Source organism: Pelecanus crispus, chromosome 13, assembly GCF_030463565.1.
Source record: "Pelecanus crispus isolate bPelCri1 chromosome 13, bPelCri1.pri, whole genome shotgun sequence".
NCBI lineage: Eukaryota > Metazoa > Chordata > Aves > Pelecaniformes > Pelecanidae > Pelecanus > Pelecanus crispus.
This window is the reverse complement of record NC_134655.1, coordinates 5,122,031-5,137,415: the sequence shown is the minus strand read 5'-3', so window position 1 is coordinate 5,137,415 and position 15,385 is coordinate 5,122,031. Positions and strand designations below refer to the sequence as shown.

The following is a 15,385-nucleotide window of genomic DNA, read 5'->3' as shown; positions in this document are numbered from 1 at the left end:
CCACTCAGCCAGCTCTAACCTGCATGAAATTAATTTCTAGTGTTTATTCTCAGCTATCAGAAGTATGTCTGTGTGCCTGCTCTCTCAGCTTCCACATTAGCAAAAATCTAGTTCATCGGATGTTCCCCTTCCAGATGTTTTTTTTCTATGAAGGAGCCTCCTTCATTTGATAGGCCAGAATTGCTGCTGGGAGAGTCAAGTGCAGCTTCACTGAAGTTGGAGGGTTTAACCTACTTAAGTGACCAATAAGTTTGGTCCTGGTTTCCAGGGGTGACTTGCGAAGCTCAGAAGTGCTCTCCAAAGCTGGAGAGTACGTCTGAACTCATGTGTTTGTCTTGTGCCTTTCCAGCTTGCCCCTCTCAGAAAGGTCACGTCAGGACTCTCCTGGCCTGGGGCTTGGCTCAGATCTGTTGCCAGCTCACAGCACCTCCTGGCTTGCAGGGGGTTAACTATTCATTTATCAACCTGTTTCTCTTTCTTTTCCTCCTTTGCTTCTGAAGCCCTGTCGGTTCTCCCCACTCTACTCAACTGCTTCGGACAGCACGGAGGACAGCTACGTACCCATGCGCCCCAGCACCTCTCCCTCTGCGCCCGGCTCCGACTGTTCACCTGACGGCTACATCCCCATGAGCCCTGGCTCAGCCACGTTTACCTTCCCTGTCGTCAGCACTGAAAAACTCACCAGCCCGTTACCTGAGCTTCCCTCAGACCTGGAGCCCCCTCCAGTGAACCGAGACCTCAAGCCTCGTAGGAAATGTAAGCCCAGACCTGAAATGTAATTGGCAGCCAGCGGGTCCTGATAGCGGGGACATGGGTGACTTCCTTTGATAGTGTCCTTGGCACATTTTAAAGTGCTTCCAGCTCTAGAAGAGGGATTGAATTGCTGTGTAAGTGGCTTATAGTACTGTAACATAGGATGCATCCGCAGGGTTGTTTGTGAGCAGAGGAAGAGCGTCTGTGCCTACTTTTGCAGTTGGAGACTGGGTGGCTGCATTAGCATGGTGCACGGCTTCAGATCCACTCTGACTGCAAATCACCAAATGGACATAGCCTTGGAGAGGCAGCAGACTAAATCCTGCAGCTCTGAAGTATTGATACTGCTGTCTCACCAGCTCCCTGACCTTTCAGGAACAGGACATCCAAACACTGAAATACTCAAACTTGATGTGTGGGCTGTTGGTTAAACCTCTGTTGGGTAGGCGCAGCTGTCTTGGTTTAATTAGGAATTTCCTGCAGATGCTTTTACTGATGGTAATTTTCCACTCCTGCTTTTCATGGCATCTCCAAAATCTGGGTTGCACTTCCAGAGGATATACTGGGGACGAAATTCAGCTTTGCAGTGGAGAAATTGCCTAAGCCTAACCTACATTAAAGCTCTTTGGGCTGCAGAGCCACAGGGCTACTCAGAAATTGGTTCAGGAAATGCTACTGTGAAGTGGGGACAGAAATTTAGACCACTGCCAGGAAGCAAAGCAAGCTCAGGTCCTTTCTTAGAGGGTTTTGAGAATGGGGTGGAAAATATACATGGACTGGTGAGAGGAAGGATCTTGATCTCCACGTGTAGGACCTTTTTGTTTAGAAGAGAGCCCAAAACCTGGTTTGACCTGTAGGCTTGTCGTGGTTTAGCCCCAGCCAGCAGCTAAGCACCACGCAGCCGCTCGCTCACTCCCCCTACCCCGATGGGATGGGGGAGAGAATCCGAGGAGTAAGAGTGAGAAACACTCCTGGGTTGAGATAAGAACAGTTTAATAATTGAAATAAAGTAAAATAATAATAATAACAATATAATAATAATAGTAATAACAATATACAAAGCAAGTGATGCACAATGCAATTGCTCACCACCCGCCGACCGATACCCAGTCAGTTCCCGAGCAGCGATCGCTGCTCCCCGGCCAACCCCCCCCAGTTTATATACTGAGCATGACGCCGTATGGTATGGAATAGCCCTTTGGTCAGTTTGGATCAACTATTCTGGCTATGCCCCCTCCCAGTTTCTTGTGCACCTGGCAGAGCATGGGAAGCTGAAAAGTCCTTGACTAGCATAAGCAGTACTCAGCAACAACTAAAAACATCAGTGTGTTATCAACATTCTTCTCCTACTAAATCCAAAACACAGCACTATGCCTGCTACTAGGAAGAAAATTAACTCTATCCCAGCCGAAACCAGATCAAGGCTGAACTGGCCTCTCCTGTTGAAGGCACCATATGCAGAGCAGATTTGAGGCAAGCACATGGATCTTGTGGGGCATTTGCTCTCCTTATGCCCATTGTATTTATTCTGTTATTTTAGGGTAAATGAGGGACTTTGCTTTCCAGAGCTGACCGAAGTGGTCATTTGTTACTGATTTCTGTCTTGGTTATATCAGTTATGTTCTGTGAAATACTCTGTTGGTTTCTTGCTGTTAATATAAAACTGCATTTTTCTAAACAGTCTATACTTTTCATTAGCTCTGCTATTGGAAATGTACTTCCTTTTATATCTACTTGCAGCACGGCCACCTCCTCTGGACCTGAGGAACCTCTCCACAATCCGGGAGCATGCTGCCGTGACCAGGATGTGGACTGTGCCTTAGTAAGTCAACAAGAAACCTGCCGTTCCAATCTTTTAAGCATTAACATTGTGGAATGGAGTTGAAGATAACTTACCACATCCCACAAGAAACAGTTTCCTGGCAAAGTCCATAAACAAAAATTCCCCCAGGGCTCCTTCCAGCATCTCCCAGGCTTTTGCTGTCTCTAAAACACAAGGTTCCCTTTCACAATGGGCAGCTCCAGTGCATTCAGCATCACGCAGTGATGCTCAGTCTGTTCTGAAGGTTCCTTTTGAAAAGGCTGGAGCTGGTCTGCACTCTGGTGTGGCTGCTGCAACGGCTAAAAGCTTCACATGCCTTAATTATATTTTTTTCAAAGTGATAGAGCCATTTTTATTCCTGAAAATTAATATAGCAAAGGAGGACCAGACAAGATCTGCCTGACTTGTAGCTTGGGTGCAGACTTCTGCACTGCCACACAGCAATTCAGATGTGATCTGTTGGTGTGACCTTTTGTCACTGGAAATTAGTTGTGGGGTAAAACAAATTCTTTTGGTCCTAAAGCCAAGTATGAATAGATGATACTGTTGGGCTCCAAGGGCAGTGAAAGACTCTTCTTCAGGGAACTCGTGAGCAGGGGAGGACTGCAGCCTGCTGGTTGGGGGGATCTTGGCACTACGGGGAAGGGCTGACAGGAAAGCCAGCTGTGCTGAATGAAGTGTGCATGCAAAAGCCAGGAATTCCCACCAACCTCCTCTGCATACCCCAGGCACTCCGGAAAATGTGGTTTTTCACTAGCCTGAGTGCCATTTCCACTCCCGCCGCCTCAGGTAGTTGTTGGAGGGCAAAAGGGACACGAGATGGGCAGTTTCACAATTGCAGACCCCTCTCCCAGCCATACAGTCCAAAGCCAGTTAAGCCCTTTGGTGCTGCCTGCCACATGCTGCCTGTTAGGGAAACCCCAGTAGCCTGCCTCCCAAGCATCCCTGCCAGAGCGCTGTGGTTAATTAGTGCTGACACAGTGCAGAGTCCTGAAGGATAACAAGCTCAGAGGGAATTTGCATGTTTTACATTAACAAAACTAAAGAAGAAGTATGCCCGGAACTAATAAAGCACAAGGAATTATACTTGTTCATGCTGCACAAAGTGGCCATCTCATTTCCGAATAACTAACCCCATTGTGCCGGCCTGCAATAGTTTACTCATGATATACCTCTGACGATTGTGTTAGTGGTAGAGATTTCCTTGTACGAGGGCTTAGTTGCAGCCACCTCTATAGCACAGATAGCATGTGTTTACACTGTGTTCAAAGCCAGACAAGTTCCTCTGCTTGCGCCTCCAGTAGCTGATTAATTCACATTGATCTCCAAAATGTGGATACCCGCACAACTAAGTGGCACATATTACCCGGATGAATGGTATCTGTCTCTGTGCCCCTTGTTGGAGAACTGCTCCAATGGTTTATGCTTTCTGTCATACCAGAGATGGCAAACTTTCATAAATCCCAGGAAAAAATCAACAAAACCACTCATAGCAATATAGCATGCTTTTTCTAGAACTAAGGAGTGGTTTTGGACATCCTCTCCATAAAGGCTGCAGCGTTAGTGTGAGTTTATTCACCATATGGACTGTGTCAGGCTTTGGCTTCATTTCAGAGCATCTGTAAGATGCTTCCTTAACCTCTCCTGTGTTTTTCTTCATAGCAATCGAATGAGCTTTATCTCACCAGAAAGAGACGGTATTAATTCAGCAAGAATATTTGCCAATTCAGTTTCCGGAGAAGAGGAAGAAAGTTACATTCATATGGTAATCTTCATTTTCACACAGCCATCCTTTGCTTTATTCTGCTCTGTCACATTGATGGAGAATGCAGAAGTTTGTTTTCTAAGAAAAAATGTTGAGGAGGTTTGTCCTTTGCCTTCTGTTTTTTTAAAAAAATGATGAAACGGTTTTAAACCAAAGACACTGGGACCAATTTACGGAGAGATAAGGGAAGCCCTTCTTCTGCTCTGCAGAACTCAGCTGTTCGCCCACGAATGTTGCTGAGCAGTTCCAAGAGATCACAGGGATCAGCCATATTTACATGAGAACTCATTAAGGCAAAGGAAAATTAAATCTTTTCACCTTTTAAAAGTGTGCCCTGCAGAATCTCCTAGGAAATGACAGAAAGCCGTTAGTACACTTCCTAAAGAAACACACCAAATATTGTGCAGAAACAGAACTCCCATTAAAGTCTCTTATTGCTTCTGCTTTGGCTGGTGGCACTAACCCCACTTCCCATCCCATGAAAGAAGAACATCTGGCTTTGTGGCTTCCTTTTCTTCATTCACTCTTTAGCCATATCTTGCAAAAGACCAGAATCTCAGTTTCCTTTGAATTTTAGGTGGAAATAGATCTCAAATCCCTTGATCTGAGCCAATGTCTACAGATTTGGCTCCATAACCAAAGCCCAGTGGCCAATGGCTGTAGAAATACATGGCAAAACTGACCACAATCTCCATGAACCATAGCCTCAAATTTTAACCCACACCTCTACTAGATCAAAATCTGCTCGGGGGGCAGTTCCAGTTGTAACTACTCTCCATTTGGTTTTTCTAGTCAAATAAAACCTTCCCTACATTTGTGGTCATCTGTGATTTTCCTGAGATAAATTTCCAGTTGCTAGATTTGAACAGAATTACCACCATTTCTTCAAACTCATAGAATGATGATGGTTAAGAGGGCACCCCTGCAAATCTGAGCCTTTCAAGGACTTGGGTTGAGAATCTGGGTGCAAGTCCTTCCTGACAGCATTGAATGAAAATCAGCCCAGTTTGCTTGTTTTGCCATAATTACCAGGTGAAAAAGGCTCTCACAGTTCCTTTATGCCATCCTAAAATTAATCAGTGTTATCCTGCAGTTGGTCACGAAACGCACCCTTGGCATAGACAATTACGTGGGTGCTGACCCTCCTCACTCGCTTGCTGCCAGATGAGTCTCCCACCTCACAGCTGTAGTCCTGCTTCCTTTTGGGATCATGTTTTAAGAGCATTAAAAGTTTCTCTTCTTTCCTGACAGGAACAGAGACAGGCAACATCTCCATACAGTGGTGCTTTTCCATGGACAAGGAAATCTAACCTTGATTACTTAGCATTGGATTTTAATTCTGCTTCCCCATCCCCTGTACAGAAGGTATGAGTCATTTGAAAAACCCCACAGCCTCGTATCTTTTTGTCTGCTGGGAGGAAAACAAGACCAAGAATCAGACTCTGCTAGGTGCCCTAAGTATCATGATGAAGCCAGGCATGTTTCCAGCTGATTGCATTTGTGGCAGGTTCAAGATTAATATAATAAAAGCACTATTAGGGTGATGACAAGGTGTCCTTACCGTGAGTCGTGGGGTTGCCATTAACACGAGCTCGGCAGAGGGCACGAGACTCTGCTGGGATGTGCAGCCGTGGGGGTTTGTGGGCAAGCTTGTTGGTGCATGCAGGATCTCTGCATGCTCTTTCATTTTCATCAAGTCTCCACAAACCCTTTCCTGCTAGTTTTCCCCCAAATCTCTTTGCAGTAACAAGTTTACAGCCCATGATAAATTCAAGGGTAAAACTGTACCATCTCTTCTAACATGGCAAAATGTGCATCTTTATTCTTGAATCACCAAAAGCATTTCAATTTCCTTAGCAATGCTGAGAAAATATATTCCTTGTTCCAAAGAGCTTATAACCTGCCCAGGTGGTGGGTAGGTACCATTGCAAAGCAACGAACCTGTTGTTGGTTTGGGCCATTTTATGTCCTGTGTATTGTTTTCGCTATCAGCTAATACTCCTGGATGCAAAAGACTCAAGACTCCTGAGCTTCCTTAAATTTAAACCATCCCTTTAGTTAAAATGCAGTTAGGTTATCCCTGCAGCAGGATCACTCAGATGAGAAGAGAATGATTATCTGCATGGAAATAGCCAGAACAGCACGTTTCCCTCGCTCACTGTGCTGGGCTGAGTGACAGGGTGACAGATGGATAATTATAGCTAAAGCAGGCTGTAAAGCAATGCTTTTGTCAGTTGATGTCACTGTGAGCTTCAAGGTGAAGTGAAGCAATCAAGGCACAAGGGAAAAGGAAAACAGAAAATCAAGCCAAGTTTCACTAGCATCCCTTTTCAACTCTAAAATTAATACGTTGGTTTTTTCCTCTCTCCCTGACAGAAACCTTTTCTCTCTGAGGAGCAGAGAGTGGACTATGTCCAGGTAGACGAACAGAAGACTCAAGCTTTACAGAACACTAAGCAGGAATGGACAGATGAGAGGCAATCAAAAGTCTAAAGGAAGACAATGTGGGATCTGGAGGATTTTTTTTTTTGCACTGGAACCACAATGTTAATGAAGCAGCTATCACAGTAGAGTTCAAAGGCAGAGAGAGTTGTAAGATGCTTACGGTCTCTAGAGGAATGGCATTTTTAAAGGAAACCTTTGATTCAGCTGGAAATAGTATGTTGAATGAGTGAGTGGTTCACTGATGACTAAAGTAATGCATTACCCTTTTTACTGCCCTTACCAGTAAGCTACATGGTACCATTTTCTGGCGTGATTCTGCAACGAGTCATACACTTAATGTTAACAAACCACTACATGTTGCATTAATCTAGTTAGTCCTGCCTTTTCCTTCTGTTGCATAATTCCTAGTTGCTAAAGCTATTTTTTGATATTCCTACAAATACTGCGGGTGCTCAGAGTCCTTTTATGGCAGCGGGCATCTGACAGGTATTGGTGACTAATCAACTAAGGGCTAAAATACTGAAACAATAAAAAAACTTTTTGAATATATAGTGCTTAAGCAAAGAGAATTTTGGAAAATATTTTTCCCCTGTGTTTAAAAGGTCTGACTCTGAGCTGATGCTGTCAGAAGCTCAAACAGGACTATGTACAGATGGGAATGGAACGCATGGTCTTTGACCCTCTGGACGACGGTCATCGTATTAAGCTTCTTCTCTCCATTGTGGCTCATACTTGTCGCCTTTTTGTCTGATTCCTACTGATGTTTTCTCCCCTATCTTGAGGAGTGTCTTCAGCACAGCACAGCACAGCTGCTCCTCTAGCAGGAGGCTGCAGGCACACAGCTCTTGGCTGGCCAAAAAATAGAAAGGGAAGCTGTGAGCCTGTTTCTGCAAGTCTTGGGAGAACTGGCAATGGATCAAGAATGCTTTCATCCGAACTGCAGAAGAAATGCCATTGGAATTGCTGGTAGCAGTCATCAAACTGATTGTTTCGCTAGACCCACCCCCCGAAAAAAAAAGAGAATTAGGAAGCGCGGTGTGCTCCGAGAGAGGCTAGCAGGCCTGCCAAAAGAAAACAACAATGCATTTACGCGGCATGAGGACTTCTGGGTTCAGGAAGCTTATCTACCTTGGGGCTTGTTACAGGCACTATCTCAGGATCACATATGTGTAGAGTTTATAACATATTTAACTTTAAAAGCTTGGCTGCAATCTTTATTTTAAGGAGGTACATAGCCACTTGAATCATGGAAGTACGCAGTACCGCTGAGTGACCCACACTGGATTTGATCTTGCAGGCTTTGCTCATGCAGGTAAGTCCCGCTAGCCAGAAGAGCTCTGATCCTGTCAGCAAGGACAGACAGCCCAGGACCCTTACATGAGATTTCCTCCTTGACAGTGCCAAGTCACTGGCCTCCCTTCACGTGCCTGTTGCTACCACGTTGTATTACTGTAATCTGACATCCCAAAAGTGCTGATTTACCAAACAGAGGTAGAAATGTCATTGCAGAAACCACTGGCATTTCAAGGCTCCTCCTACTTACTGTCCTCCATGCACCCATTCTGCTTCAGCCATTTGGGCACTCTGGGAGGCTGAGGGACGCAGCTGAGTCGCACGTCCTGCTAGGAGAGGCAGCGTAGCTAACAGAAACACCATTTTTCTCCTACCTCAAGAGAGCTGAAGTGCTTGCAAGTCTCGCTGCTTCTTTAGAGCAAATACAAAACTGGGGATCCGTGGTGACCAGGCTCTTATTAGCGTACCCTGCAAGAGCAAAGAGCTTCACCAGCGCCTTTATTAACTCTGGGGCAAACTGGGCACCCAGGCCTGTGAGCATAAAGTGTCCTGGACTAGAGCTGCTTGGAAAAATGGGGTTTATACTGCAGGTAGCTGACCTACTGTTTCTTCCTACTCTGCTCCTCCCCCCCACCCCCAAAGTTCTAAAATGAAAGTTAGTGTTCATAAAAGTTTTGAAAAGAATGCAGACTTTTCCATATAAATCCCATCTGTCTGGTGTGAAATTTAGTTTGTTAAAACCCAGTTATTTTGTCCTGAAAATGATTTAGGAGAGCTCTGAGCAACTGTGCCCTGGGCGTGGTATTGCTACAGGGGAAGTGGGTTTGGGGAGAGGCGGTGGATGGAGATCTGCACCTCCACAGAGGTGTTAGAGAGACGTAGTAAGGAAGGGCCACAGTTACAGAGACGTTTGCCTTTCTGCTCAAAAGAATTGCCTTTCGAGGTGTACAAATAATACCTGTCACTGAAAGCTTTTGGTGTATGCTGCCTTACTGAAAGAGTTAAAAGACCAGCTAAGACATGTATTACAGTAGGGGACAGAAAATATCCACAAAGAGCAGGTAAAATTATGCTATGCTACTGCAGATCCCAAATTGCAGAGTGATGGCATGGCAGCCTCCAATGCGGATTGCAATAGCATACAAATCAGCTCATGTTTGACTGGAGTGTTTCTTTTCATGCTGTCAGAAAATCTGCTGAAGTGGAAAAACACCGAGTTATTGGAGACAACTGACTCCCTTGTTATTCTACTTTATTGTAAAAATATTTAAACTTTGACAAACCTGGCTAATGGATCGTTCAGAAGTTTAGAAAAGAAAGAGCTCTTTTGGTATTTTTTTCCCCCTAGAAAGACATAAACACCCAGCTTGGCGGGGACTGTCCTTAGACCAGGATGGCCCCCTTTCAATTTCCGCGTGTCCCCTGCTTGCCCCCACCGCTCTCTTATCTTGATCAAAGGCTGCTCACTGGTTTCTAACTTTCACTTTTGAACTACAAGCGAAGTTTGGGGTTTATTCAGATTTTTCATTTAAGGTGTGTTTTTACCTGCTGCTCCAGGGTCCATGACATGCATTCTTGTGTAAGCACAACACAAGAAACAGAAGCAATTAAAAAAATAATAATAAAAAAAGTGTTTAAAGCAGAGCAGTCCTCCCCCAAGGTTTTTATGTTTTTGTTTTAGTCAAATTCCACAATACTCCAAAGAGGGTAAAGAGGAGGAGGATGGTGGGAGGATAGCAAAGGCCAAACCTGCTGTGGCCATCCCATCGTTAAGGATTTTGGTGCAAACGGAGGCACAGCAGCCCTGCTGTAGCAGACGACGGACGTACCCATGGTTCTGCCATGCTGCCGACCGCCGCGGCCGGGGGCCGGCACCCGTAGAGCCTGCTGGTGGGAGAGGAGGGATGTTACAGAGCAAAAAGGAGTCACTGCTTAATTAAGTCTGTTCTTAAACACTGATCCCTTGGCCAAAGAGGAAGGAAAACCTGTGAAAGGACCTGAAACCTGAGTCAGCTTTTGACAGTGTCATGTCTGAAAGTGTAGCCCAGGCAAGAGCCCTCGCTTAGCTCTGGCTCCGGGGTCAGCCAGGCACGCTCCTGGTCGCGTCTTGTTTATGCTGTGGGTCTGTTATGTTGTTATTTGTGTGCATTTCTTTAAAAATTGTCATGAGAGCTGATGCAGGGAGAGGCTCTGCACCTAAATGAGCGTCGGGCAGCCAGTGGTTCCCTGAGGAAACTCTTGTCTCCTGGGGGAACCGGCATCGCCCGGCTCAGGACTTGCAGTGCCTTCTCCAGCACCACTGCGATTTCACGTTTAAAATGGAGAGGAGCGCTAAACGAGCAGAATAGTTTTTGCTTAATTGGAAATGTCGCTCTGTGGAGTTGCCAGATGAAGCTCGGTTGCAGGACAACGTGGAAAACAAGCACGCCAAATGGTTTCAGTCCTGTGGTTATTGCTAGGGTGATCGGCTGGATTCGCCCCGCCGTTGGCACGGCCGGTGAGCGAGCCGGCGTGCCAGCACCCAGGCACGGGAGGGAGCCGGAGACGAGGTGGGTCTCTTTTACTGAAATTGTCTGTGGCCACTGAATGCAAGAATAGCCTGTGTCAAACACCTGCTTGAAATACATCCTAAAGAATCATAAAGAAATCAATCTGATCTGAACGTCTTTCCTGGAGCGAGCAGGATTTCAGTGCTTCCCGGGAGCTACACGCATTCCCAGGGTCTGTACTCGCTTCAGGTTTAATATGGCCTTACTCTGCAGGCTTTCAATGATCACGCATTTGAACGAGGCATAGCAAGATCCAAGACTCATTTGCTTTTTGGACCAAACTGCATTTTCCATTTATAATTCCTTTATTACAGGAGGCAGCATTAAATTCCTTACTGGCAGATAGGAACACTTTACCTGAGAAATGTCAACAGCCGTTTAACTCGAGCCAGGTGTGTTCAGCCAGCTCCCTTTTGCCAACGGTAGCGCCTGCTCTCTTCCGTGTCACTAATTACGTTGTAGATGTAGATTTTGGAGCTGCATTCACTTTGAAGTGATTCAGTGGTTTAGTAATTCAAAGACCATCAGATGCTGCGATGAGAATGAAGCACAGGGCAATGCCTTTCCTTTGTTCCCCTGTTCCGCAAAACTTGCTCAGGTTTTTAAAAAAAAAAAAAAAGCCACCAAAATAGCAGACTTTTGCCATGTCAAAGCCAGAATATTTTTAGTTCAAATAAAAATAAACTTTTGTCTTGTGCGAACGAAGCATTATACGTTTTTTGTATTTGTAAATCTATGGGGAAGCATTAAACAGTCATCTCTGTTACGAAGGAATAAGTCATTGATAGCGGGAAGGGGCTTGCCTTCCTCATGTTTCACTGTAATATTTGTTGTATATATTTGCACATTAAACTGGGTATGTGTTTTCTAATAAATTAATATAAAATGTAGCTGTGATCTTTAATTATTTTGATAAGCGAAGGTGCTCATGGGGAAAGCTTCCCCATTTTTCATTTCATGCTTTTTCCACGTTTTATATCTCTTATTAGGCTGTGATTTGTTCGTATAAATTATTTGGATGCAAATGCAAACAAATTTGCCAACAGACTTCATACACCTGTGTATGAAGGTTATACAGGAAGTATATATATATATATAATATATAATCAGGAGGATTATTTTCAGGTGACTTGAGAAACAACGATGAAGTTGCAACCTGGGCTCACGTCTGCGTCCTCCCGGGGCCTGGGTACGTTGCAGCCCCCCAGCCGCTGCCGTAGCCGAGGGGCGGGCCAGGGGCCGTGCTTACCGACCGAAGATGTAAACCACAAGCACAGATTTGTTCAGCATATGCTCTGGGCTTGGATGCAAAGAATAGTTATTTAACCCGCTCCTTTAATTGCTCTGTGCTGAGGAGTGTAGTTGCTGTTAATGTAATTTCCACATGCAGCGAGCTGGGGACGTGGGATCCTCTCACCATGCACATCTCGGGATTTTGAAGATGAAACGAGGCAGTCCGTGGGAGCAGAGCTGAGCAAGCGTAGCTGCTAACACGCAAGATAGTTTGGGAAATAGTTTATTTATTGCTTCAGGCAAGTGTCACTTTTGGATCTGTGTGCTTTGTAATCCTGGCTTGATACCCACTGCGGTGAATCGAGGGACTTGTAGTGCTTCGAGAGCCATTGATGGAAACTTGGCTGCACGACTCCAGAAGCACAGGCGTGTAATTTAGATAAGCCTATGCCTGGGGGCTTGATACAAGGGAACTGCGTGACATTTTGCATTCAGTCTTATAGGCAGGGCAGGTCGGATAACTAAAAGGTCAGATAAAGTCTGACTGCCGGTCCACAGGCTGCTTCCATGCCCTGTCTCTAGCAGAGATGGGAACAGCCCTTTCGGCAGGGAGTACTCCCCAGAAAAGTGACCTCCCTCTCCTGCACCAGCTCCCAGGCCCTCGGAGGGAAGCAAGCCGTGCCGACCACCGCCGCCCCTGCCGCAATGTCCCCTCCGTGGGGTGCTTCCCGGTGCGGCAGAGGGGCTTGTCACGGAGGGTCCCGGCACCCAGAGCATCCCCGCAGGCAGGGACAGCCCAGCTCGTGGGATCCAACGCCCTCTGAGCTCGCGATCAAGAAATTGGGCTCTGCATGTAGCCGGTGCTGAAACGAAGCAGTATGAGGCTGCACAAAATTCAGGAAACTCAGACTTCTCATGCCCCTGCGCAAAGTACTTTGGTGATTAGATAATAAGGGGAAGAAAACCTGATAGCAAGAAGTATGACTGTGTAAGCACTTGGTAGAGGTTAGCCCCTCTAATCACATCCGCAGTTGCAAACCACGTGAAACACTTCCCCGAAGCGAAAAGCCGCAGAGCAGCCAGCCGGCTACCAAAGCCAGGTCATCTTCACAGGGCGTGAAACACAAACCCCTCCAAAAGGGGCAGCAATTCCCTGCCGCCCCAGTGTTTTTTGCCTCTGGAACTCTTTTTGGTTAAGAGTGCAATCCCTTTGGTCTTTTTTTAGCCTGAGATGCTCAACAGAGCGCTACCTTAAAAATGGGCATTCCTGTGTCATCGTGTCCACGCTGGGGGTTGTATCAACGCAAGGTCTCGGGCCACGGTGGTGATACCTCATTTCTCTCCGGTAGATCTCCAAGAGCTTTGGCGAAGGGACCTGTACCTTATTTCTGATTTTTCACCTGCGCTTTTGAGGGCCAGGGACTGCCCCAGGGCTGGTGGCAGCAGCAGAGACGGCACCTGGGTCTGCGGAGTCTTAGTCCTGCCCTTTTGCCAGCAACTAATGCAGGCTGCACGCTGGGTTTTGCCAGGTCTTAGGATCTGCATTTCCCCGTCAAACAGCATCTGAAGCTCCTCTTCCAGTTGTTCAGGGCAGAGAGTGCAGGGGGACTTTGCTTTACCGGTGACACATATTTATGGGAGCGCACCGGGTGTCGGCAGCACCACATCCAGCGCTTAACCACGGAGGACGCGTCTGGCAGAGGCTCAGCCCCTTCCCACCTGGGGAGCTGATCCCGGGCCCCGCTGTAACGCAGGAGTGAGCAGGGAGCGACCCAACCTTTCATTTGTTGTCCTGTTTTGTTCTACTTTTAATTTTCCTTTCACATCCGATTTTAGCGCAAGCTCATTGTTATACAGCCCCAACATGCCCCGCTCTGCCAGCTCGGGGATCTCAGTGTTGGCAAATTCATCGCTGCAAAGAGCCTGAAAAGCCCTTGCTCTGCCGCTGGGCTCTCATGGAGGGCTTTAAAGCTTGACACAGTCTGGGGGCGATCCTTACATGTGTTTGTGGTGGTTGTTGTTGCAGTTTAGTTTGCTTCTTCATTAAAAAATGTTCAGTGCTCTTTCCAGGAGCTCAGCTACTTGGAAGTGCCTCTGACTATGCCGCTATCTAGAGACACTTGTTTTTGCTGCTGCTGCTCTTATTTCTTTGCTTCCTTCCCCACATGAACAGCACAGATTAATGGGGAAGACCTACTCTGCATTTTTCCCCACAAGGAAAAAAAAAAACACAGATCCGTCACACGAAAGCAGCGGTTCTGCCGCCCGCCCCGGGACACCGCTCTGCAGGCGCCTCGGCTTTCTCCGGGAGGGCACGGAGCGTTCTGTAGAGTCACGGGACGGCGGAAAAGGCAAAACATCAAACGAAGGCAGGTGTCTGCCAGCGCTGGAGGAGATGCCAGAAGGCAAACATAGCTTTTGCCTTTAGGTTTCCAGATCAAAGTTCAGGATGAGCTTTCAGCACAACCTTTTGTACAGCCTGAGAGAGACAATTCCTCTACGGAGAGAGGTGGGGGATTGAGCAATAAAGGGATTCATAAAATCTCTGAGGTCTCGGTACCTCTTTGGTCTCTCTGTTTTGTATTAACGTAGCTTTTGGGAAGCTGCCAGGCTCGCCAGGCGAAGGGAGCCAGGGTTTCCAAGAGGAGTCCCGGTGGGGTTTGGGTGCCTGCACCACTGGGGCACCCAGCTGAGATCCCCTTCCAGAGCCGGCGTTTCAGAGAGGCTGAGCTGCTCCCCTTCCAAACTGAAGTGCCTGAGGTCGTGCCCGACCAGGGGCTACGTTATCCCGCCGCGGCCGTGCCCCGCTGCGGGCAGCCCCGGGAGGGCTGCAGGGATGGCCCGGCCCTCTCCACGGCCCCCGCTGCTGCTTCTCCCGCCGAGCAGCCCGGCGCCCCAGCAAACCCCGCGGGGTTGCGCCCGGGCCTCCTGGGGCCCCAAAAATCCAGACTGGCAGAGGTAGAAAGACTTGCCCTTGGCCACAGGAGCAGGTGGCCCTCCGGCTTTTGCCTCTTAGGGAACATTCTTTCAGACTATGAAGTACTTATTTAGAAGCACTGAGCAAGCGCTGGCAAATGAAGCTCCCCAAAAAGGGTAAGGGCTTCCCAGCAGAAAATGTATCCGGCCTTTGGTGTGTATTTTATCCATGAAGACGAGGCAGTCAGCGGGTTAGTAGGCAGGCTGTTTACAGTTCAAAAATAAGAGATGTAGTTTTTAAAGGTTGTTCGGGGGTTTTTTAAATAAAAAATGAAAGATTCATCATTTCTTTGGTTTGACTTCCTCCACAGTTAGTCAGAAATCATCAGGAAATGCCACTGAAGGAAATCCGTCCTGTTCTGCCTGGTCAGCACAAGGAATGTGCACACGCAGAGGAGTATGGCGAGGGGGGGCTCCGGCTCGTCCCAGGCAGAGCTGAGTGATGCAGCAGAGACAGCTCAAGAGCAAAACAAAGACAAAATAAAGATGGATTTCCACAATCAGCACATCCAGAGTCTGACTTTTGCACAAAACTAAAATTTGGAATAA

At 47.0% G+C, this 15,385-nt stretch overlaps 1 protein-coding gene across 2 annotated transcripts in view; it reads left to right on the top strand.

The window, feature by feature from the left end:
* The window catches only part of GAB3 (GRB2 associated binding protein 3), a 68,844-nt gene extending 58,979 nt beyond the window's left edge, over positions 1–9,865 (top strand). For both annotated transcript variants that reach the window (XM_075720461.1, XM_075720462.1), the window contains exons 6-10: positions 501–756; positions 2,494–2,575; positions 4,238–4,340; positions 5,592–5,705; positions 6,717–9,865. In XM_075720461.1, coding sequence (XP_075576576.1) covers positions 501–756; positions 2,494–2,575; positions 4,238–4,340; positions 5,592–5,705; positions 6,717–6,833 — 672 coding nt within the window. In that variant the 3' untranslated portion in view covers positions 6,834–9,865. The remainder of the gene's footprint in view (positions 1–500; positions 757–2,493; positions 2,576–4,237; positions 4,341–5,591; positions 5,706–6,716) is intronic.
* The last annotated feature ends 5,520 nt before the right edge of the window (positions 9,866–15,385 follow it).